Below are 25,790 nucleotides of genomic sequence, written 5' to 3'. Positions count from 1 at the left end.
CAATGCCGTGCGTGTCTCTAAAGTGGACCCTTCTCTCATTCACCCCTGTCCAAAGTTTTATTTCTGTACCGAGGAGACGAGGGCCCTGGGGAGCACGGCTGCACCACCTACAGCCGCTGGGCTTCCTCCCACTCACCCTCCTCCACGCTGGTTCTCAAGCACCGTCCATGGCAGGGAGTTCCTGAGCCTCCCCCACGTGACAGAAGCCTGGAGTGAACCCTGCATGGAACATCAGTCACGTGCGGGCTGAATTTCTTGCTCAGATGGGGCAGCTCGGGGAGTATATGATTTGGCTGAACAGATCATGTTGGAGCATAGCGAGAGTGGCCCTCAGCAACTCCCATTCATCAGCGCGCCAGAGACAAGGGTGTGGGAAAATGGTGCTGTACGCTTCCCTTGGGTCAGCATTCTGGCGCACACCGGGAGGGCCACGCTCGGGCCACTCAGAACCCCACACCAGAACTGGAGCTGAATGCGCTTCTCAGAGTGGGGGCTCGGCCACAATTTGCTGGCACCATTTGCCAGAGGTCAGCAGTGCTCACCTGGCGCACGATCCATTTGGCCAGCAAGTGACCACTGCAGAAACCAGAGCTTTCCATGTGCCCAAGATCAGGACAGTGGTGACCCTTGGTGGTCTTTCTCAAAACCACCTACTGACTTGCATTCTGAGGGGCAGGATCCGGAATATGCACGTGACACGGGCTTCCTGGAGAAGCTGAGTAAGGAAAATGACCCTTTCCAAGCCAGAAACGAAGGCGGGAGCAAGAGTAGCCAGCACCCACTGCTCACTGACCGTGCCTCGGAGCATGGTCCAGCCCTGCCACCTCCCTCCCGTGATCTTTATAAAAGTCAAAGAAAGGAGAATTCTCACCACCCCGGTGGAACAGGAAAGAACAACAGAGAGGCTAAACAAATTCCCCCCAAAAGAAAGCTGTGTGCTTAGTTGGTGAACAGGCAGGAGGAAGCTTCTTATTTCCCCGCAGAACACAGTTTGACAGGGGAGTGGAGGTTCCTGCTGCAGGCGCTCTGGGACTGTGTCCCTTAGATCAGACCGTGAGAAAGGCGGGAGCATGACTGATACGACACATGTGTCCTCAACAGTCACCGACTCCCTGTTTTCTTTAGACTATGGACATCAGTAAGCTCAAGAAAAGACATGATGCCTGGAGCTGTGGCAGCTCTCTTAGAGCCATGAGGCAAGACAGCATGGGCAAGGCTGGGCATGAGGCGGGGTCACTGAGATGGCACTACACCACCTTAACCAGCCCCGGAGCCACCCCTTTCCTCTGAGTGACCCCCCACAGCAGGGTTTTGATGACTCACATCTAAAAGCATCCCAGCTGGAACAACCTGCTGCCAAACAGTCCCATCAGCGATGAGAGAGGGACCCTCCCCACAGCACCTGCGACCAGCTGCAAGCTTTGCGCAGATGTTTTCTGTGGAAGTATATTTCCACGAGGGGACTTAGATGGGGAGCTATGAAAGCTTTGCAAAGATCAGCTTGTCCCACACACAGGGGGCCCTCAGGAGGGAAGGGCCGGAGGGGGCAGGCAAGCAGCAAGCCGGTGGCAGGGCCAGGGAAAAAGCCAGAACGGCTGCTTTTCATTTTCTCCCACCCCCCTGCGATCAGCAGGAGACCAGCAGGAGACGGTTCCCAGTGTTCACTTGAGAAAAAGAACTGATAAGAATCTGAGGAATGTGACTGCTGAAAGCGACTGCCGGTGGGATCTGGCACTGGAAACCCACACCCTGCGGAGGATCACACAGCTTCAACTGGGCCAGTCTCTTGCGAGCAGAACACCTTCTGGAGCTGCAGCCCAGTTCCTTTGGAACTGGGCTGCAGCTCAAACGCTGGGCCCACCTGGGTGCCCCGTGGCACCCCACAACACACAGCTGTTTGAGTCTCTAAAGAATTACTCATTCCCTTGCAAAAGGCAGACTTAGAGCTCCTGAAGCGAGAGAAGAGGAAGAGAATAAACTCAATATTCGGAATGAAATGCTCCTGCTTATGAGCTTGCCTTTTCTTGGGACCATTTCTCTTCACACCTGCCCCTTCTTCCTACCTCTTAGAAGTGCTCTTCTCTCAGCACTCATCCTTGGCAGTTCATTAAATGCCCTCGCAGGTATGGAGAACAAGGGTTAGACACCACTGAATGCAGAACTTGTCATCTGCGATAAGCCAGTGAGTTCCAGGGTGGCAGCAAGCTGGTGGCAGAACTGGAGTGAAGCACAACTCCCGATAGCCCGATAGCCCAGGGCAGGGGTCCAGCTGCAGGAATCGCTGAGTGACCTTGCTTTGAGCCTGGCTCGAGAGGCCATCACACTTCCTTGGGCAGTAGAGTCAGAGCAAAGGTGCCTCTTGCCCAGAAACCAGGCAGCTGGGAAATCAGACTGACCAGTGGCCTCTTTGTGTCCTCCAGCCAGGCTTCTAGTGCCCAGAAATACTGGATATGTCAGAGAAAGCCTTCATGTTCCACCTTCTTGGACAGGTGACTTAACCTCTCCATGTCTCATTCCCATACACCAACTCAGGATAAAAACAATGCTACAGCAAGGGTTATTGTGATGACTTATTGGCTGAAACCAGGGCATAGCAGAGCAAGTGTCCCTTGCTAAGTGCTCTGGAGAAGACAGCTAGTTTTGTTCACTTTCATTTACTCCACCCCTCCCCCCACCCAGTGATGAGATATTGGATGAAAATTCATCTGGATGGTCACTGATTCTCTTAACTTCAATCTAATCTAGATGATTTTGCCCATGATATTTAAAAGTCCTGCCTGCACTCCAGGAGGATAAGCACCAGGGCTATTGACCCCTACTCCACAGGGGTCAGCACAGGCAGCACCCATCAAATCAGATCACCACCAATTAGACCCTGCAGAACCTTCTCAGAAGGCCACCTGGTGCTTGGGGAGCTGAGGAAGGATGGAAGTTCGCCACCCTCGCACCTACACAGAAGCCAGATGAGGGTGAACACTGCACAGCCCTTCCACCAGGCTTGGCTCATGGCACACCCCAAGAGGCTGACACTACCTTCAGTCTTCACTGTTGTCGGGACCCCCCAACTCTCACAGCCTTGGGCAAGGGAGTGTGGCCACCCAGCACCCAGTAAGAGGCGCCAGCTGGAACTGGCTGCTAAGTTCACAAGTCATATTTCTCCCTTTGGAGAAAAACACTAGCCTGTGAATCAGACCTGGGGTGTCAAGCTGACTCTGCCAATGACCCCTAATCTCAGTCTCCTTACTTGAAAAAGACAAGCATGGTTGAAGACAGGCACAGCCAAGTTCTGGGAGCTCTGAGTTACGAGCAGCAGCTCTGTGGCCTGAAAGGAGGGTGAGGCTACATGCAAGCTGAGGGGAGCCAGACCGCAAAGGCCTTGGACACCACGTCTGGGGAGCCACCAGCATTGAAACATGTTCAGGATGTGCACGGAGTCAGAGACCAGCCCTGTGTGTGACCTCAGGGCTGAGGTGCCGCGCCAGGCTGTGGCTCAGAGACCCCTGAGCTGCCCTGGTGGAAGGTCTCCCTGTACTCACAGATGTGCCTGAAGGCAGGTGTCCCTTGGGCTGGGCAGTCCAGCTTGCCCTCACCTTTCCCCTCAGCTCTGGCCATTACACACACATCCCCTGAGCACCAGAACTCACCACAAGAAAAGCACCAAATCACTGGTGAGGAACTGCCACACTTCTCTGGCATTGAGTGGCAAGAAACATGATTGCAAGCTCTTGCTTGGTTTGTTTCTGCACAGCCATTTTCCCTCCAGCCACACTGATTAAAGGCTTTTCCTCCGGAACCCCTGCAGAAGGGCGTGGAGCCCCAGAGAGAGGCAGCGGCCTGGCGTCTACCTCTCACCTAGCCCAGAAGCCCAGTCTTGGGGCGGGCTGAGCACAAGCGCTTCTATTTGTGGGTTTCACTGCAGGATCAAAACAGAAAATGAAATCCATCACCAGCTGCAGAAAGCTCGGCATAGGCCACCCAATGGTCACACATAAAAAAGCTGAAAACCAATGACTTGCAGTTTTCCTGCTAGAAAGGTTTCTTTTCATCAGTCCTGTGTGGGACCGAGGCTTTTGGTTAGAATTCCTCAGGATAAGGTTTACTCCCTTCCCGAAGAGACCTCACACCAGGACACCAAGAACCACAAGACAGTGAAACCTACAAACCTGTTGATCTAATTTTTCTAAGGCGCTTTATTTAGGTACAGTTGACCCAAAAAAGCCATACATGTCTCATGGATACTGCTTGATGAGTTGGTGATAAGTCTACCCTTGGCAAAGCACCACCTCAATCTACCCCATAAACATATCTATCACCTTCAAAAGTCATCCTCTTCCCCTTCATTATTTTAATTGTAATAATAACTGTTACTACTATTACTGTTATATGACAAGAACACAGCATAAGGGCTACCCTCCTGGCAAACTTTTAAGTACAACATACAATGCAGCATTGTTAACTATAGGCACTATAGATCTCTAGGACTTATTCATCTTGCATAACTGAAAGTCTATACTCCTTAACAAATATCACCCCATTTCCTCCTCCCTCCCAAATCCTGGCAACCGCCATTCCACTCTCTGCTTCTATGCATGTGACTATTCTAGAGCCTCCCTTTCAATGGGGTCATGTAGTAGTCCCTTTGCATCTGGCTTACTTCACCTGTCCTCCAGGTTCACCTCTGTTATCACAACTGGCAGATTTTCCTTCTTTTTTTAAGGCTGAATAACATTCCTGTGTGTGTAAATTTTCTCTCTCCAGAATGGAAACCCACACTACGGAAACAGAAAAGTTCAACTGCCCAGAACACCAGAAGTTCTCTTGGTTCCTGGTGCTCAGATATTCAGTGTTGTGACCACTCAACTGATGACAAGATGGGGGTTCAGAGTGTACACTGGTGTCCTATTGCTGCTATAACACATTACATCCAACTTAGTGACATGAAATGCCATATTGTTTATCTTGCAGTTCTGAAGGGCACACATGAAAAAATCAGCCCTTCTGAGCACTGGGTCACAGTGCTGGTTTCCTCCAGACTCTACAGAAAAATCTGTTCTTTGTCTCTTCCAGTTTCTGAAGGCTGCCTGCATTTCTCGACTCCACGCTTCTTGCTGACATCACTCCAACCTCTTACTTCCATTGCCACATCTCCTATTCACTCAGACCCCCAAGTTCCCCTCGTCTAAGGGTCCTGGGTTGGGGTAGGCACACAGAGATAATCTCCCAGTGCAACACCTTTAAAATACTCACATCTGCTGCTCACAAAGGCCCTTTTGCCATGTAAGTAACACATTCACAAACTCTAGGGGTTAACTCGTGGATGTCTTTGGGTGACCTTATTCTGCTCCCACACAAGGCTGATCCCAGGCCACACAGCTGGAGGTGGCCGCGCTTTTCCCACAGACAGGTGGAAATGGGACCATCAATCTCTGCCACCTTTTCAGGGTTCCCAGACATCACCACAGCCTAGTTTTGGAAACTCAGCCCAGGTTAATACAGAGGACATCCGATGCAAAACAACTGGTATAGAGCGGAAAGGGTCTGCCCTACAGAAGGGATGCAGGAGGTGGGTACACAGGGCTCATGCACTTGCATCTTGGCAGGGCCAGACCCCTGCCCTCAGGGCACTTCTGATCCTGCTATTTCCACCAACCTGGAGAAGCCCATCTGCGGGAGCATGACCCATGCCCAGCTCTGCTGTAAAATCATAACAATGTCTCCCTTCTTTACCTATAATGACCTCCTTCCCCAGTCGCTTACTGCCTTGCCCACAACCCTCCTCCATGCCCAGACTGCTCTGCTTTACTCCAGAATCTACCCACACAGCCCCTCACAGCAGGTGTGGACACACGCGTACTGCTTCTCCCCACCAGGCACCAGGGCCTCCTGGTCCGTGCAGTCTTCCTCCCTCATCCTCCCTGCTCAAGCACAGATTGGAGGACAGCACCGTGGTGAAAGGCGTGGGTTCAGGCAGCCCAGCCAGACCCTCATGCTGCCCTTATTACTGGAAGACCAGCTCAGGGCAAGGGGTCAAAGCTTCTTATGGCTCAGTTTCCCCACCTCTAAAATGAGGATAATAACAGCCCCTAACCCATGGAATCATTGTGAGGAATAAAGAAGTTAATGCACCGATCACATGTCAAATGCCACCTGGCACATAATACACAGTCATTACTTGCACTGAAAGGAGGCATCTAGGATGTGCCAGGCAGGCACTGTGGCGAGCAAGCGGAGCTGGCTGCTATGCTGGGGCAGCTTGTGGTCTAACAGAGAACACAGATATCAAGCATTTGTTAAACAATTAACTATGATTAAAGGGTATGTGGTGGTGACTGCGCCCCTCCCTGTCTGCGGCCTGCACGAGTTCACGAGCTGGATGGCTCTCCACCCAGCGGCCAGGGGTCATTCGCGCAAACACGGGCTCGCACGGTCCCGCGTTCGCTGTTTCTGACTTCCACAGACTCGACACTTGAACATCTGCCTTGTGCGCATGGATGGACAAGCCTTGTTCCGGACACCGCCATGACGTGCACGAGTCACCTCACCTCGCCGGCCTGCTCCCTCATTGTCATCCTCCGCCTCTCCCTCTCCTGGGAGTCTGCCCTCCCCACCCCCACGGAAAGCTTTTCAAATCAATCCAGAGTCCACTCCGCGAGCCTCTCCTCGATAGGGTTCTCACATGCTGAACCAATGCCCCGCTGCCCTGGTCACCCCTGGGGCCAAGTACCTGACTAGTAGGGACAGCCCCTGCACCCCAGAGCACACTGATATTCAAGTGAGTCAATCCTAAATCTGATTATACTGATTCGCCTGCTCTTTCCAGGGAAACCACCACAAAATCTCCCTCTAGTTTTCTTCCAGTGCCTCTGCCTCCTAACCAGTCCTGGTGCGTCCCCGTGTGACCGAGTGTGGCCTGGCGTTCTCCCTCCGCTTGCAAACCATGAGAAATGAGTCTCCTTCAGTGGCAATTTACCCCGATCTCTTAGTCTTACTATACCTCACACTGCCTATCACTGGACTATATTTTAGGGTACCCTATCACCCCACCAATCCACACACAGACCCTGAGCTGCAGAGTGCAGCTGACGCAGAAAGTGAAGTCAGAAATCCCATATTCCAGGTGGGTCATCCCCCAGTTGTGTGAACTTGGACACCTCCTGCCTCAAGTCTCAAAACATTACCCCCCCCCCCAGGTTAGTAAGACCTGCCCCTGAAACAAAGAGCAAATGCAGGTGCATGATCAGTGGTATTACCAAGGTTAGCATTCCTTCCCAGCCTGAAGCCTGAAGAACTTCAAAGGTCTAAGCTTAGGTCCATATGCAGACAGGCCCCCAGCCCTGGAGAGTCACAGATGCACAAGGATTGAAGGAAGAAGGTGAAGACTCGCCTTTCCTCCTGGTCATCCTCACTCCACAGGCCCTCACTGACACCCACTCAAAAAACTCGGAGCCTGGGGTGGGTCAGGACTCCTGCCCAGGATTAATTCACAGCCCAAACAACATCAGGCCCTTGGAAGGTAAACAACAACCAGGCCCCAGAGCTTCCAGCAAAAAAGAGGTAGCCCCCACCCCCTTTCATACTCTACATGCACTTGTGTGTAAGCAAACTCCAGAGCAAAAAACTCCCATCCTGTGGTAGAATCAGACCCCCAGAGTGGCAAACAAGTCCATGTTTTTCTTCACCATCTGTTCCAGCTCTCAGGACTGGGGCCCTCCCTAACCCCCTTTCCTTCCGCTGCTCTGTCCCCCATGAGGCTTCTGTTACCACAGCCAGGCAGCCTGACCGCTGCACAGGAGGCTTTCATTAGCAGGTCAGGCCAGAGAGGCGGGGCAGGGGCAAAGGGCACAGGCCGAAGAAGAGACCTGAGGGGTAGAAATGTCTCCTGAGGCAGCCGTGAAGCCGCACGGAGAGGACCGAGGGCTCACAGGACTTTGGGGGTCTGTGAGGGGCCTGTGGTGAGGCCTCCTCCCACGAAGTGGGGACGACGGCAAGGCCCCTGCAGGAGGCCCACCACGTCCCGGCCTCAGAGCCATGTTGCCAATCCCAGAGAGTTCACCAGTATTTACATTGAGGCTGTCTCAAGGAATTTTCTGAAAAAGTTTCTCTTTTCCACCCCCTCCCACTTCAAAGGGAAAAGCAAGACCCCAAAAGCTGGTGGCCTGTGTGGCTTCTTTAAAGTGGCTTCTGGAATGCTAGTCTGGTGGGAACAAAGCCTCTCTCCAGGACCCCTCAACATGACAGACTTGCTACGGAGGAGGGGCCTCAGCCTCCTGGAGGACAGTGGGTCAGTGGAGTCTAGCTTGTATTTCCACGTATTTGTTTCTTGCTTTTGTGCTCAGTCCTTTGCATTGCTGCCCTCCTTCAAGGCCTCTGGAGTGTCCTAGAGGCTCCAAGATGACCTAAAAGCTCCTCAGCCTGAAGGCCAAGGCCTCCACCAGATGGCCCCAGCTCATGTTCATAACTGCTTCGAGCCTTCTATCCTCAGACCCCTGAGCCAGGCCGAGCCAGGCCAGAACCCGTCTCAACGCCCTGGGGTTTGCTCACTCCCCATCCTCAGTCTCTCTTCTCTGCCTCTTTTTCCACCATTGTCCACCTCTAATGTCACCCCCTTCAGGAAGCCTCCTTGGCGCTCCCAAGTATCACAGTGCTCTTGCCCTTGGTTCCTTATATCCCTCTGCCCAAACTTCTTCTGATAATTGTTCAGTTATTCTCCCCCCATTGGACTCTGAAGGCAGCAACCCTTTCTGAATCATTTCTGTGTATTCAGCAGCTGACACAGTACCCAGTAAACTGTAGGCACTGGAATAGCTAGAGAATGAGTGAAGACGGTTTCACTGAGACTCTGGGACAAATGTATTAAAAGAAAAGTCAGCAACTGTGAACTAAATATATTAAGCTTCCTCTTTAATATAGTTTGACGTCCACTCTGCAAAACAGAAATCATAGATAGACGGATGGATGGACAGACAGGTAGGCAGGTAGCTAAGTGAGCAAGCTCAGTACAACGTCAAAAGGCATATGCCCTCAGAAGTGGAATTACAGGAAAAGGGCTCTCAGCTTGATCTTAGCCAGAAACCTGAGAGGCTTCTCTTTTCAACAAATAGCGTTAGGGAAACTAGCCATGCACATGCTAAAGAATGAAGCTGAGCCTTTCTCTTGCACCATACACAAAAATTAACTCAGGATGGATCAAGGACCTAAATGTAAAACCTGCAAGAAGAAAACTCAGAAGAGAACACTGAATAAAATTTATGACATTGGATTTGGCAATTTCTTGGCTATGACCAAAAACTCAGATGACAAAAGAAAAAAAAGGTCATCTACATCAAAACTTAAAACATTAAAAAACACAATAAAACAAAAACACAGTCGACAGGATGAAAAGGTAACCTACACAATGGGAGAAAGTATCTGCAAATCCCATACTTGACAAGGCATTAAACTAAAAAGGATGTGGAGAAATTGGAAGTTCTGCCTGCTGTTGGTGGGAATGGAGAATGGTGTGGCCTCCATGGAAAACGGTTTGGTGCTTCCTCAAAAGATTAACAGTGGAATTATGATTCAGGGACTTACTTTGGGTATTTATGCGAAACACCTGGACGCCAGGACTCAAATGGTTAGGGATACACCCCCGCTCTGAGCAACGCTTGTCACAATAGCCAGAAGGTGGGAGAAGGTCCAGTGCCCCCTGAGGGTGAATGAATAAGCAAAACGTGGCATGTACACACAATATTACTCAACCCAAAGGGGGAAATTTTGACAGATGCCTTAAGGACATTACGCTGCGTGAAGTAAGCCTGGCACAAACTACCACGGCGTTCCACTTACACGAGGTACCCGGCATGGCCAAATCACAGAGGAAGAAAGGACGGTAGTTCCCAAGGGCTAGAGGAGATAGTGTCCAGAGAGTACATAGTCTTGGTTCAGCAAGATGAAAAGAACTTGGAGGTGGACTTCAGTGATGGGGACAAGAAAAGGTAAATGGGGCCTCTCTGGTGACGCAGGGGTTAAAACTATCAAGCTATGGGCAGCCACCTCAACACAAGTTTCATCCCTGGCCAGGGGGCTGACCCACAGGGCACAGCAGACCCCACCCACTGGGCACAGCAGACCCCGCCTGCCCCCTCAGCAGTGAGCTTCAGTGAATCTGCCTGTGCTGCTCCCCACTCTGTCTCTGGTGAAACCTCTCACCACTCTCCATCCCCAACCTCTGGCTTGCACCCCAGTTCTTGTGTGCATAAATAAATCTTTAAAAAAAGAAATCTCAAAAAAAAAAAAGACATGGTAAATATATTTAATGCCACTGAACTGTTCACTTACATGTAGTAAAGAGGGCAAATTTAATATTATGTGTCTTTTACTACACTAAAAAGAACACTATTTAACTTTTAACAATGGAGTTACAAATGATGTCCTTTCTTCCCACTTTCCCATATTTTCCGAATGATCTGTAATAAATATAATCAGGGGGAAAGTAAGCCTTTAAAAAATAATAATAAAATGTGTCAGGCTCCTTTCACTTACACGTCTGTGCCAGCCTCTAGAGCCCGCACCCCCACAGCTCCCAGCCCTGTAGGGCCACAGGCTTCCACGGGCTTTCTCTACCTGACACCGACATTTGGTTTCCATTCCCAACTCTTCACATAATTCCTGGAGATCAGTTCCTGCTGGTTTTGGGGTCCAGCGGAAAGAAAGTGGCTCTTGGGAGGATTGGCTTGCATCCCACGAGGGTGGATTTGGCTGGTCCCGGCCCAGCCATCCCTGCCCTCAGAGCCCATCCAGGCTGCCGGCTACCCACCCACTGCCAGCAGGGCAGGCGCGTTTCCTGGTGCGTGGTAACCCAAGCCCTTGCCGCTCCCATGGGCACAGCGGGGCTCTGGTATTAATCTCAGGGCGGATCTTATGTCCGAAGCTGAGACAGCTGTCCCTGCGTGTGGCTCCCAGGCCAGCAAGCAGGCGACATCCAGCTCTGCTGACTCCCTGCAGACCACCAGGCAGAAAACTGGGCTTTCAGGGAGTCACCAGGCTCCCAGTTCATGCCCCTGGGCCCCTCCAGGTCAGACTTCACCTGCACTCCTTAGCAACCTGGACTTCCAGTCCCGAAAAGTCAACAGTGTCGTAATCAATCCAGCTGAGGCAGACTCCGTTAAGGATTGTTCTTAACCCTCCAGTATGCTCAGCCCTGGGTCACCTGTCTGTGGCAGACAAAGCCCTCTTGGATGGGCTGCCTGACCACAAGAGGCTTACAGCCCAGCCGCAGAACAAGTGCAGGAACCAAGCAATGCAAGCCTGGGCTGGACCGGGGAAAGCTGCTGGAGCACATGGGGCTGGAACTACACAACCCAGGAGGCAGCCAGACCAATCTTTTCACACCAAATCCCTCATACAACACAGTCCTGATGGGAACAACTCACACAACGGGACCCCAGCCCTGGGCGCTGGCTTGCATGAGTCCCATCTCACAGATGTGCAAACTGATGAAGTTCATGGTGACTTGTCTGCAGCTGGAGTGGGAGCCAAGTTTCTGCCATCAATGTGCTGGACTCCACAGATCTCACTATTAGGTCTGAGTTTTTGAGCCCACCCACTGCAGCCCAAGTTGGCTGAACATTTATAAACTGACTCACCCACCTACCCAACAGCTGGCAGATGCCCACCCAGCATGAACCTACTTGGCTTTATCACTTACTTCTCCTTACTGTAAGATATAGCAGTAAGGGCTACAGGGATATAGCAGCGACCCAGGCCGACAATCCAAGACCCGCTAATGATCCCAGGTGCTCATGAACTGCGCCCTTGGAAACGCCAGCGACAGAGCTCACCATGGCAGCCCTCGCCCCCATGGGTCGACTGGACATCTGGCACCTGGTCTAAAACCCAGCTAGCATCAGTTTCTGAGGCAGTGTCACATTAGTCTGAAGTTGCCCTCTCACTCTTAGGAATGCCTGAGGGCCACCTGCAGCTTGGGGAGGACACTACTAGCCCAACACCTATATGGAAGGATAGAGGCTTGTGTTCCTGGCTCTGTTCGTCAAGATGGGGAACTATAGTTCCCAGCATAGGGCAAGCTGCATGGTGGGGAAGGCCTGTGTGCTCCCCACTCCCAGCTCGTCATTTAGCCCTTTCTCAGATGCTGGGCTCGCTGGGGAGAGTAGAAGTTGACAGCTCATGGTCAAGGACCTGTTTTCAGGAAGAATAATTGCCGCTGCTTCGGGAGAAGAGGGGACATTGATGAGGGATAAGGGCAGAAACAATTTAGCCTCAAATCAGAGCTATGGACCATATGAGAAGAGTCAGTATATGGGGGAAACAGAGGAAACACTGAGTAAATCCAGGGTCCTCTGACTCCAAAAAAATCCCACCTAGAAGCCAAGCAGCAAGGTAAAAATACCATCTTCTGGGTCCTCCCTGGAGGCTCAACCGCTCAAAGCACAGCACAGTGAAGCCAGTCGCAGCTGCTTCGGTGAAAGTTGGATCCCCTGCCCCGGAGGTGACCACACAGCGTGGCAGACCTCTCCTGACCGCCCACTGCTCCCCTCAGCAGTGTACTTCCTCGATCTGCCTGTTCTGTTCTCCACTCTGTCTCTGGTGAAACATCTCTCTACCCCTGCACCTCTGATCTGTACACCCAATACTGTATGCATAAATAAATAAATCTTTTAAAAGAAATAAAGACATCTTTAAAAAAAAAAAAAAAAAAACGGCCCTCCCTGGTGGCGCAGGAGGTTAAAGCACAGCACTGAGAAGCTAAAGCCACTTCCGCATGAGTTCGATTCCTGCCTGCCCCAGAGGTGACCACATGGCGTGGCAGATCTCTCCTGACCCGCCCGCTGCTCCTCTCAGCAGTGTACTTCGTCGATCTGCCTGTTCTGCTTCCTGCTCTGTCTCTGGTGAAGCCTCTTGCCGCCCCTGAGCCTCTGGCCTGTACCCCAGTTCTGTATGCACAAATAAATAAATCTTTAAAAAAAAAAAGCCATCTTCTAACCAGGTCCTGGCACACAGTGGCTGCCTCTCTTCAGTGAGAACAAGGAGAAAAGACAGGGAGCAGAGAGGGCGGATCTGTGTGGAACCCAACCGGTACCCACTGTCCAGACGTCATTCTCTCTCCAGAGAGCCACCAAGGGTCTGCCTCTTCTTGTAAGAAAGATGAAGCCCCATCCTTCCAGCTCAACCAAGCTGTTGGTTTACTCAGTGACCAACAGACACGCGTGTGCACGCGTGCACATACACACACACACACGGGAGAATACAGGGTTCTCTACCTCAAAATCCCTAGAGAACCCAACTGAAAACCATTAAAATCTATTTTTTAAAGCATGGCAGTAGCTGGATACAAGATCAGCATGCCCCCAGATCAACAAATATTTCCTATTTGCCAGACATAGATACTTAGTTAGCAATGTCCAGGAACAAATAGATAGCCATGAAAGTCATAGGATGCTCAAGAATCAATATAATGAGATCTGGATAAATGGTAGGCTTGTTCCTAAAAACATTATGATGTAATAAACATTGAACTACGTTGTATGAATCCAGTAAATCACCACAACCTAAATCAACATCCCAACAATATGACTTCCAAAACTAGAAAAGATGATTCTCAAATTCACCCCAAAGAAAAAGGGTACAAGAACAGCTAAGAATATCTTGATAACGATGAGTTGTGAAGGAGAAATTGTTGTGGCAGCTAACACACGTACAATAAAGGTATAGAAATTAAAATGGTGTGGTTTGGACACCAAATCAGAGTTCAGGAAAAGGTCCAGGTGTATAGGGAAATTAGGATGTGATCAAAGTGGCATTTCCAATTATTGGCAAAGGATGGATTAGTTAATAAATGCATGATGGGGTTTAGGGAAAAAATGGAAGCGCCTACCAGCCTATATAAAAACTTGGGTTTGAAGTCTTATGTCCTCATTATTCCCTTCACGAAAAGTTGAGACTTAACTGGCTCTTCATGGTCAAAGCGACTTTGAATCTTAAAACTGTTTGAAATCTAGGGCCGATTCAACTCTCAACTCTCAAATCCAATCTCAAATGCCTGATCTTTCCCTTTTCCTTCACGCTGGTATGGCAGACTAAAAACAGATGTGTTCCTCCGACTCCCTGTAGCTTGTGAATATGTTCTCTTACATGGCAAGAGGGGCTTTGCCAATGAGATTACACTAAGGACCTTGAGGTGGGGAAAGGTCCTGGATTGTCTGGCGGGCTCAACCTAATTAAAAGGTACTTGTAGGGTGGGGAAGGAGGATCAGAGTCCAAACTTTTGGAGAGAGGTTGAAGGATGCCCTCTGAAGATGGAGAGAGGAGATGTAAGTCAAGGAGTGCCCACAGCCTCTGGAAGTTGGAAAAAGCAAGGAGACAGATTCCTTCCTGGAGCCTCCCGGTGAACGAGTTCTATGAATACCTTGATTTCAGTCCAGTGAAACTCACTTTGGCCTTCTAACCGGAGGACTGTAAGTTAATAAATGCGCATTGTTTGCAGCTACAACAGCAATAGAAAATTAATACAGCTGGCAAGAGTCCTTTTGTGGACACTCCCTGTAATCAAGGCACTCTGCAAGAATCTAGAGATACAGCACCATACAAGACAGATAGGATCCCTGCGCCCAGAGAGTTTACAGACCCAGGGTAGACAAAAAGAGCTCATTATGATTGGTTCTAAGATTGACAATCACCATGAGCCTCTAGGTAGAGAGGAAACCACCTTACCTTAGGGACAACAAAAGACTCCCAGAAAAGTGACATTTAAGCAGATCTCTGAGCTCTGAGAAGTGTCAGCTAGGCCAAGAATAAACAAAGAATGATCAAAGCAGTGCAAAGGCCCTGAGGCAGGAAACAGCTAGAGGTTAACAGGCAGCAGTGGTGGGCAGAACACCCAGAAAGACAAGGCAGGGTGGGGCTGGGCGCAGCCCTCCAGGGACCTGCCTGCTCAGCTGCCCTTCAGGAAGCACATAAGTTCTATCTCTTGCATGGAGAATTTGTGGGTGTGAGTTAATTGCCATCATCAGTTGTTAGACAACAAAGAAAGAGCCTCCCAACCCTGTAGCTGCTCAGGGTCCCATCCATCCGGAAATGTTGGGTGCCTGGGCAAGCCGGGACCTCTCAGAACTGGAGAATCACCGTGTGGCCAAATCAATCACGGAGGAGCCCGGAGGAGAGAAGTGCTGATTCCCCAGATAAGCCCTTCCAGAGGAGCAGGAATGACAAAAATGTCAGATGCCGGAGGCAACTGGCTGGAGACCAGCCAGCTAGAGTCATTCAGAAAGAGACTGCCACCATCTTCGCAAAGGCATCCTAAGTGATGCTTGAGGTGTACAGAGGGCCCTGGCACATTCAAGGGCCAGCAGGCTGTGGGGGCCTGACTCCACAGGCTACTCCCTGGGAAGAGGGAAGCCTGAGCCTTCCACAGAGGCCCCAGACAGGAAAGAATCTCGGCCAGCCTCCTGAGTACTGGGGGCAGAGGAGTCTTTTCAGCAAATGCCACACATTCCCTGCCCTTCCAGACCCAGCAAGGGGGTGGAAGACCAGATACTTGCAAAGACACAAAGTATTTGGGTTGCAGAGTGCAGCCAGTCGTCAGTCAGTCGTCAGTGCAGACAGCTTATAAGCACACAAGCACGAGCGTGCAAGCACGATACACACAGCACCAATGTCCATCCTCACACATTAGTGCCCCTCCCCAATCCTGCTCAGAGAGGTAGAATCGGGCCATCATCCAGTGAGGAAGAATGCGCTGAGTAGTAATTAGTCTGTGTACTTAACAGACACATTTTCTCACTTGATCTCAGGCCAATCCTATTAGTTTCACGTTACTCCTGAGGCACTGCGTGGGGGAAGGACAAGCCGGAGTGACCACGGGTCCCTGGGCGGGTCAAGACCGGCCTGCCATGTGAGCCAGAACAGACAAACCCTCTCCCATCCCAGGGTCACACAGCTCCATGATCTGGGCTGTCACATTCCCTAGGACATGAAACTCACTAGAACTCCTAAGCCTCAGACCCCACCACGGGCATCTCAGGGCCCCAGACCATCCATCCTGCTCCCCAGTTGTGTTGTGGGGCAAACTTCTGTGCTCATCCTCAGTGGCGGAGGCTCAGCTGGGACTGTGGACTGGCCTGTACTCATGACCTTGCAAACTTGAACAGGGAGTCAGGGACCCCACAAGCCCTTGCTTCTGAACTTCTCTCACTCCCCTGAAGCTTCAGTCAGGGTGGGCAACTGAGGAGGGCTGGAAATGACCTGGGTGAGCAAGCTTAGGGTCAGTGTTGAAGGGCACCATAAACGGGTGGGGCATTTTATCCTGAGCCCACAAGCCAGCCTTTCCATGAACAGTCACCTGCAACACCATCCGATGAACTCATCACAGAAAGGAATCTGGAGGGCCTCAGATGTCTATGAAACTCCCCATCACCCCAGCTTCACATGACCTTCGTGCCTTTATGAGGTCATGAAGATGACACAGATATTCTACCAAGAACTTCATTAAATTTATAACGCATTTAAAACCCCAGAATGACACGATGAAGTAAATACTATAATTATTCCCATTTCACAGATAAGGAGACTCAGGTACACAGTAGGCCCCTGGGCCAGGGCCACCCAGAGCTGTGATTCAGACCCAGAGTCTGAATTCACACCCTCCCTCTTTATTAAGGAAAGTCTGGTGCTTCGTTCCCAAGCACTTTCCACGTTTCTTCTAGCAACTTCCACGGACACCTGACAGAACAAGCTCTAAAAACATCTGGACAAGGGGAAGCTGGCAAAGGTCAGCAGTCAGCATGACCAGCTCCGACCTCTGTGCAGATCACAGCCGGGGTGGGGCAGGCAGAGGCGGGGCCGTGGGGGTCCCCTGACTCCCCACATGTTGCAGCTCTAACCTGGACCGGGTCCAGCTCCTTGCAAGGTGGTCTCATACACACCACCAAAGAGAAACATCCAGACCCTGGCTTCTGGGAGGCGTGAAAAGGAAGACCAAGCAAGAAATGGTGGGACCCAACACCTCGGACAGGAGAACAGTGTGCTGTGTGTCTGCTTCACAGGACTGGCTGCGGGATTCCCGAAAATCTTCTAACAGTTAGTTATTGTTACTCTGGTCCCCTGCCCAAGGCAGAGTTGGTCAGGGTCCAGCTCACACACTCTGGAAGCGGCAATGAAGTGTCGGGCCAGTCCAAGCCAAGAGAAGCCTGGAGGAGTGTTCTTATTGCCATGGGGATTGTTTCTCTGGGAATGGGTTTTAAAATAACAGACATGCCGGGGTGGGGGGAGGAGAGCAAGGGGGTGGGAGAAAAGATCCAGAGACCCAGGGCCTGAGGAGAAGACCAGACCAGATATTTAAACTGAGGCCATTCTGGGTGTTTTTCAGGAAAAGACCCCGCTTTTCCACCCATTCCTACTTCAAAGGGCGAAGTACACCCCCCCCCCCAAGGCAATGCCCTCCAGAGCACAGACAAGGACCGCCCTCAGGACCCCTGTCCCACTGCCCAGAGGAGAGAGGCAAAAGTATTTGTTCATTCATTCACTCAACAAATGCACTGAACATCAGACACGGGTGAGCCCAGTGCTGGAAGTGACCATCGTGAGCATCAGTGCCAAAGTCCCGTGAAGGATCAATACAAGTATTTCTCAAAAATGCCAAGTATGTGAACACCGTGCATGGCTGCTTTTCCATGCTGGTGAAGCTCTGAGGAGTCTGTGATGTTCCCAGAAGCAGAGGAGCTGGCTCCTGGCTTCTCCTGAGGTCCAGGCACAGCCAGGAGCCCCGGCTGAACCTGCCCCACCCCTGAGGTCCACTGTACAGGTGCACGATTCTGAGCCCCTCCCCTCTGCTCCAGCCCTACAGCCTCTGCTCAGTTTCTGGGCTCCAGACGCTGCCTGCTCGCTGGCCTCCCCTAGGGCTCCCCATCTCCTACCCTGCCTCTCCCACACTAGAAAAGCTGCCCCAGCGCCCAGGGGCAGGCCTGCACATAAGCCCACACTCAGGGAGGCAGAAATGGGGTTTCCCACTCAGGCTCCAGTCACTTGGCCTGCCCCACTCCCACCCCAGCCGCCTGCCTGCAGCCCAGGCGCAGACCTTCTGAGCTGAGCCCTCTAGCCAAGGGTGGCATGCAGCCTCGAGCACCAGCCCTTACACTGCTATTTTCTCTGCCCAGAACGGCCCGGGCTAGACCACTCCTGCTCATCCTGCAAGACCCTCATCAAACAGGACTCCTCCAGGAAGCCCTCAGCATGGAGCCTCAATCCATAAGATCTGGACACCATCCTAACAACAGGGTTCTGTAGCCACGTGTTTGTGAACTCCTGTCCTGGCAACCTCTGCAAGACACGTTAGCCCACTACCACTACCCAGTCCCCAGCCAGAGCCTTGGGTTTACTGCGTGTTTTTCTAAGCACTTCATGAACTCATTTAGGCCCTAGACCAGCCATATGAAGTAAATACCATCATGATCATTCCCATTTTACAGAGGAGAAAACTGAAGCACAAACACGTCCAAATTCCCCCTCACCCAAACTCCCCTCGACAAGTGATTTGCTCACAGGCCCCTGCCTACCCACCCTCTGCACAGAGGTGAGTCTCTCGTGCTCACAGGTCTGCCCTCGCCTAGGTCTCTGGGCTCATTGGGAGCTGTGGCTAGGTCTGAACCACAGCTCACCCTATGACCAGCACCAAGGTGCAATTGCTACTGAGCACCCCAGGGTGTGCAGAGAGCCTCCCACAGGCAGGCCTCAGTCCTCAGCCTCAGCCTGCCTGACTCGGGCTCCAGGAAGGTTGGGTGGACCTGGATCAGCTCACACTCCCAAGAGGTAGTGGGCAGTACCAGTCACACACTCAAGTCCCTGGCCGGGCAGAACTAGGGAAAGGAGTAAACAGGTAGCAAAAACGATCCCATCTGCAGGAAGGGGCAGTGAGAAGTGAGCTCTCAGTACCCAGACCACAATCCAGGATATAGAGCCACAGAGAGGTGAACAGAGCGTGGAGTTCAGTCTGGGAAGACTTCCTGAAGGAGAGGATGTTTGGGCTGCCCCAGAAGAGGGTGGAGCTGGAAGGTGTGGACACGCCAAACACCTCAGTTCAGTTGAAACAACAAAAATGAGACTTCGGAGGCAGAGAGAGTCTAGAGGACCAGGCACCAGAACTGGGGAGGCTGGAGACAGACATCCCCAGACAAGGGGATGCCCCAGGAGCCCCAGAAGCCAGGGGGGCTGTGGAATCAATTTTCTGAGTCCTGGCAGCACTTTTTTATGAATTAGACTACAAGAGCAAACAGAGCATCACATGTGGCAACAGCAAGTATTATTTTGTGAAGCTTTGCAGATGCTTGGACCTCAGCAAGTACATGAGCGCAGGCACACCCTGTCCCCCTACAGAAGGGACTTCTTATGGGTCTCGATGAAAGAATCTCAAGGCTTCCTAAACCTGCTGCACAGAAAAACCACCTGGGAAGGTCATTAAAATACAATCTCCGGACCCTGAACTTCCTGAGTCAAGTTTGGGCCTGGAGATCTAATTCTTCCATCTGCCCAGTTTGTCCTGAGGAACCAGTCAGAACCCTGCTGTTTAGGGGATGATGTATCGACTTTAGGGGAGCAAGATCAGCTAGATAACTTGTGGGGCACAGTGCAAAATGAAGCTGTGGGGACTCTTCATTCAAAAAGTTGGGGAGACATGCAGTCAAAGGTGTAAAATACAGACCTTTCCCCGTTTCTCTCAACCTGTCAGCTACTATTTCACCTGTGCCCCTCAGACAAGGGGCGAGGGATGCTCGCAGGACAAGTGCAGATCCTCACGGGTAGCCTCAGACCCTGCCTGCCTCTAGGGTGCGCGAACACGCTCCCATGCTACCCTTCCCACCAGCATGGGGCTGAGCATGGGGCACCAGGTAGGGCAGGGAAGTCAAGGTAGCAACTCCCCTCCCAAGGGGCCACAACCTGCAGGGAACAACCTTGTGAGAACCATCAGCATCCCCCCAATTCCTGAAGCTAACCCCAAGGCCCCACCTGCATGCAGAGGGTACAGTAATCACAGAGCAAAAATGGAGAAGGGAAGTTTGGTGGGCTGGGGTGCGAGGGGGTGGGGGTGAACAGCTAAGGTTCGAGTCCTGGACGATGCTCCACTGCCCAGCAGACTTCACTTCAAGGCACACACTCCAGGAACATTGGGAATGTCAAGTGGTAAAGGCAAAGCACTAAACCCCAAACAGGCGACCCTCCTGGTCAAAAGCCCCAAAGCTGGCTCTGCCTGGGAAGACATGAGGGGCATGAGAGGCTAGGGGGAGCGGGAGGGGGAGAGAGAGACACAGAGAGTAAAGGGGAAAAGGAGAAGAAGAGCCGGGTCCAGACATGTCAGTCATAGCAGGAATCACAGCCTTTCTCAGACTGACTTGCCGGAGTTTCTAAATGGAAAACAAAGCAGTTGCAAATTCTGAATTCCATCCATCACTTCTTAGAATAGTCTGGAAATGGGTTAAAAACCCTGAACATCTGGTCAGAATATAGCCATGTTCCTAAAAGAGCAGAAAAAACCCCGGAGTGAGCAGCCCATAGTCTCCCCTGTCTTATGTCTTTGTCACTCGGACAAAGGGTCCCTATGTCCAGGGTGTCCACCTGACCATTGCCCCCAGGACCGCGAGTCCAGACCCCCGGAGGGGCCCAGGTAGACGCAGCTCACTTCACTTAACACAACCAGCAGCACGAGCGACTTGATCTGAGCTTGGCCAGGTCCCAGACAGGTGAGCGCTGTGCCTTACCTTGAGTTGTGCTGTTGAGAGCTCCACTCTGAACCCCCTCCAGCCACACCACTTTCCACAGAGTGAGGAGACTGGGGCTGAGGGGGCATGACCCCCAGGGGAAAAAGTGCAAATACTCAGAGACCTGGAATTTTCTTCCCAATAGCTACACATACCCAGACCTGCCAAGTGACAGCTGTTGCAGGTCGCAGGGACCAGAACAGAGCTGGAGTCACACTGTGTGCATGAGACCCCAACAGACATGAGGTATTAGGTGAGATGAAAAGGGAAATGAAGGTTGGCTTTCCCTGCACGACTAAGTCATGGAAAATTTAAGGAGGCCAAGAATTCAAAACCTAAGCCCAACCCTCTAGTCATTAGCAGAGTATGTCTGTAGTAAATAAGTATTTTATTTAGCAGCTTGTGTGCTTGATTTGTAACTTTTAAATATTTGCACATATGGTGCGTGGGCCTTCACTGGTAGCCTTGCCCAACAGATGTTAAGGGTAACCTAGGCTCCCAGGTGGGACAGGCCAGAGAAATCTATTTTCATCCCCACAAGGTCATTTTAACCCAGCATCATTAAAATGACTTCTTCAAAAAGTACCACAAGAAAAAAACTTTAAGGGATGAAAAATGGTCTAGTGCCTATGGTGGGCAGTTTGACACTCTAACTAGCAGAGTGGTTATGCATGTACCCTTTAACTCAGGAAACCTTTAAATGTACCCTAAAGATTCACATTTTAAAATGTGAAATGAATAACCCATAAGGTTTTCATGTAGTTTTATTTGTGACACAAAAGGTTGGAACAATGACCAGCAACAGTCAAAATGAATAAGCCAGAATCACTCACAGCATATAGAATTATTGAGCTGTAAAGACGAGTGCCAGCGAGATAGAAAGTTCTGGAAATGGACATGTTGTGGTTTCACAACGCTACGAATGTACTTAACATGGTTAAAGTGTACCCCTAAAGATGGTTAAGTTCTAAGCTATATGGATTTTACCTTTTTTTTTAAATGAGGAAAAACAATGCAGAAGGTGTTTGCACCCTTGTGGAAAGCGTGAGCTAAAGACACATGCAGCAGAGTGGGCCTAGTGCACAGCTCTCTATAGAGAGGAAGCGCACACACAACGATAGTCCCCATCCAAAAAGCAGGAGCCAACAGGAACAATAATGTGAACTAAAGATCATCTGTCAAGAAACACCTGTCACTTTTTGGGTCGACAGACCAAGCCATGGTTAGCACATGTCTGGAGCCAGAGCTGTGAAGAGCACCTTGTAGAAAGCTGCCCCCACATCCTCTACTTTTGAATCTCACAGACACGGGCCACCAGTGACTGACAGTGCCTGAGACACAGAAATGTGTCACGTGAGGTCAGCCCAAGTCGGCCACAAGCCCAGGAGTCTGCCCTGGCCCCTGGGGCTCGCTGTCTCTGCCAGGCTGTGCAGTGGTGATCCCCAGCATCTGGACCGCGCCCCCAACCTCCTCACCTCCTCCCGCAAACTGTCCCTATTCAGGAGTTCGTTTTCCACAAATTCATCCAGATCCTCCCCATACCTAATCATAACTTCCTCCTGCTCCCACTTTGGTGGAAAGATTTCTAGAAGGCTATCACATTTATTTGGGCCTCTTCTTTTTTTTTTTATTTGGACCTGTTTTTATTTGTGCAATCACCTGCAAGTTTCAGCAGGTATACACATTTCCAGCTTACCAAACACCAGGGCCCCTTCCCCACTCACTACTGCCTTCGAGGACTCCTCCTCTAGCTCCCCGCCAGCAAACACAGTCCCTCTGCATTTCCCCCTTCCCACACTCTTTGATAATAAAGTGAATCCATGAGCACACACTCGTGTAAAACATGCAAACCAGACACAAGCAGACAGAGAGAAAAATAGGGGACCTCTTTACTTTCCCCTGGTCCATTCACGGGTCTCTCCAGGTAGGTACCTGCTAGAAATGGTTCCCTACAAATTTTTTTCTGGGCAGTTTATAAGACAGATTTTTTTTTTTCATAAGTGAGATCACGCTATACATATCATTCTGCAACTTGAAAGCTTATTTTTTAGATATTCTCATATGGAAATGAGCAGAGACCACACTACTATGGGTGTTTGGAGAATAAAACTAATAGAAGCCTTGGGAAAGTATTTCCAAACAAAGTGAAGGAAATAAAATTGCATGCAAAGTTTTCCAGAAGCAGTTTTATGCTTTCTGAGACTCGCCTATCCAGCCATTAAGTGCATGCTCTCCCAGCACAGAATATGCCTGCCTCTGGGCTGTCGGGGATTGGCAAGTCCCCTCGGCCTCCCTCCCAAGCTTGGTTACTATCAAAGAAGAACTGGGGTCTTCCTTTCTATATAAGGATCACCAGAATGTGGCTTCGCAAACACAGGATTTGGCGAAAGAAGACAGCGAAGCTCAGTTTCTAGTTGCCACGACTCGGGGACCTCCCTCTGGGCCTCAAGTTTCCTCATTTTAAGGAAAGAGGTACTCCAATAGCGAGCGCAGAGGTGGTTTTAGAATCAAGAGATGACTGATCCGAATGCAGGCTGTGTGCTCTAGAGAGAGCGGAACAGAGTGGCAATTGAGATTAATTTGGAAAAAGCAAACGTTGAATGAGTTGCACGAGCGGAGCGTTTGGAAACTGGGTAGAGTGTTCATGCTTTTTGTGGGGGATTTCAACCCTGGGGTGAGGAGACGGTTGCCCGGACCATCTGGAGGCAGCCAGGGCGCCACCTGCCGGCGAATAGGAAGCTGCGGATGGGTGAGGGCGCCTCGGGCTCAGAAACCCGGGCGCTGCTTCTACCCCACCGGCTCGGGGTTCCCAGGTGCAGGGGGAGGAGGGAGGGAGGGTGCTGCAGCCAGGGTTCTTCCGACACTACAGCCCCAGAGGCCGAACGAAATCGCCCTTCGGGGTTCTGGGCGACCAATAGGAGAGGCAGGCGGGGGCTGGGACACACGGCCTCGGCAACCCCGGAACCTGCTCTCCAGCACAAAGCCGCGGCCGCAGGTGAGCGCGGTGGAGCCACGTGAGCGGGTGAACGCCCAAGGACTGAGCCACCGAGCCCAGAGACAGCCCCGCACCCCCACACACACCCACACGCTCGCGCGCGCAGAGCCCTCAGGTTTGAGCCGCCGAAGGAGCGAAGTTGGGAGAACAAGGAAAGGAAGAGTCTGTTGGATCGGCCAGAGACAACCGAAGTTCCAGCCCGGCACCTTCTGTCCCTCCGGCCCATGCCCCCTCCCCCCACCCCACCCCGACACTGGTGCCCGGACTCCCGCTGCGCCCCCAGTCCCTCCACCTCCAAACACCAGCGCCCTGCGTGCACGGCGCCCCCAGACCCCAAGGCCCCCAGGCTCCGCAGCCCCGCTCCCCTAGCCCAGTCGACCCTTATCCCCCAGACCCAGTCCTCGACCGTCCGCAGCCCCCGACCGCCCCGCAGGCCCCGCCGCCCCTCGCTACTCACCGGCGGCTCCCGTAGCCGCTGCCCGGGGAGCCGGCGCCGGCATCGGGGTAACCGTGCTGCTGCAGGGCTGCGGCCGGGAAGGGGTAGAGAAAGCCGGTGGCCAGCGCCGACCCGCAGAGGCAGCAGCACGCCCAGGGCAGGAGGAGAGCCAGCTTCATTTTGCGCGGCCGCCCACGGGGACCCGGAGTCCCGGGCGGGGGTACAGACCCGCGTGCACGCGGAGCCGCCGGGAGCAGAGCTAGCGAGCGCCGGCGAGCGAGCAGAACCCGGGTCCGAGCTGGAGTGTCTGGGGGCGCCCACGCCTCTCCTGGGCCGCCTTTTCAAATTCGGCGAGGTGGGCTCTGCGCCGTCAAGGGGGCGTGGGGCTTTTTCTTTAACCCTAGACCGTCCGGGGCCGAGGAGGAGGCCGTGCCTTTGAAACTGGGGTTCGGGGTCTGCTGAGGGTCCCTGAAGCCCAGCAGCCCTCCAGCTAGACTTTGCGCCTGGGTCCCCAGCATACACATTCTAAAATCTCAACCCAAGACCTTGGGATCTTCAAACGGTTATTGCATGTGCGCTCTACCTGGCAATTAGCCTGGATAACGTTTAATCGCCACCACACTACCTTCTAATATAAGGGGCATTGTTGCCTTTTTTCATAAGTGAAAATCCACGGAGGGTCAAAAAAGTTAAACCAGAAAAATACATACAGGCCCCTGGACCAAACCATTGCAAATCCGACTTTCCACGGAACCCTCTCTACCTTCTACTAGCTCCTACCCGCCCTCTGTGTCTCCAAAGTAAGAAGTAGCTGGGGACCAATAAAGCATGAGGTGCGAAGTCGTCCCAGAACCAAAAGGCACCCTATCTGGAAAGGAGCTGCGGGAAGGTGTAATGCAATGTCCCCTTTTGCAGATGTGAGTCTCAACTCCAGCTGGCACCCAAACTGGTCTTTTCTGGGCTGCAGGCTGCCACTGCACTGAACTCTGACAAGGTACAGGTGGGACCTGAAATCCAGCATGTGCCCCACCCCCCAGCTTGGGGTCTTTTTCTTTTTCTAGGACAAGCATCCCAGGGGCTGGCGGAAGCCTCAAATCTAGCTTCAAAAGGCAGGAGCTTCTAGTCTGTGAAATGCCTACGGGAAGTGCTTAATGCGTTGCAATGCATCTTGTAAAAGAAGTTTGAGATTGTTGTTAGAGAAAGATAGGGAAATGTTTTCGGAAATGTGTCGAGAGTCTCCCGGGGGCTTTCCCTCTTACTTCCATAGCCCTACGTGTGCTCGAGTGCAGCCTCAGTGCCTAGCCCGGTATCCCATCTCCAGCCCATCTCTCCCTCTGCCCACACCACCATCCTTATCCACTCAATGCCCTCAAGTCCTGCCATGGTCTTTTCAATGGAATTTCCACACTTTCCAAGTCTCTATCGAGGACACAGGATGAATAGAGTCCGTCTCAGAATGGACAGCCCCCTAATAATAGTGTAATTTGAAACTCTTCCTTCCTTCATCTCGCCCTCCATCCCTCTCTCAAGGCCCTAAAGATTCTATTATCAGGGGACTTTCAGTGCTTCCCCAAAAGGAATCTCAACTGTGCTCCTTGGGCAGTTAGCCAACATC

At 51.8% G+C, this 25,790-nt stretch overlaps 1 protein-coding gene across 1 annotated transcript in view; it reads right to left on the bottom strand.

Moving 5' to 3' along the window:
* COL26A1 (collagen, type XXVI, alpha 1) overlaps positions 1 to 24,354 on the bottom strand; it is a 120,081-nt gene extending 95,727 nt beyond the window's left edge. The window contains exon 1 of the mRNA XM_012728882.1: positions 24,197 to 24,354. Coding sequence (XP_012584336.1) covers positions 24,197 to 24,354 — 158 coding nt within the window. The remainder of the gene's footprint in view (positions 1 to 24,196) is intronic.
* Between the last annotated feature and the right edge of the window lie 1,436 nt (positions 24,355 to 25,790).

This window comes from Condylura cristata, unplaced genomic scaffold, assembly GCF_000260355.1.
Source record: "Condylura cristata isolate star-nosed mole 26May11 unplaced genomic scaffold, ConCri1.0 scaffold00024, whole genome shotgun sequence".
Taxonomy (NCBI): Eukaryota; Metazoa; Chordata; class Mammalia; order Eulipotyphla; family Talpidae; genus Condylura; species Condylura cristata.
This window is presented reverse-complemented; position numbering and strand designations above follow the sequence as displayed.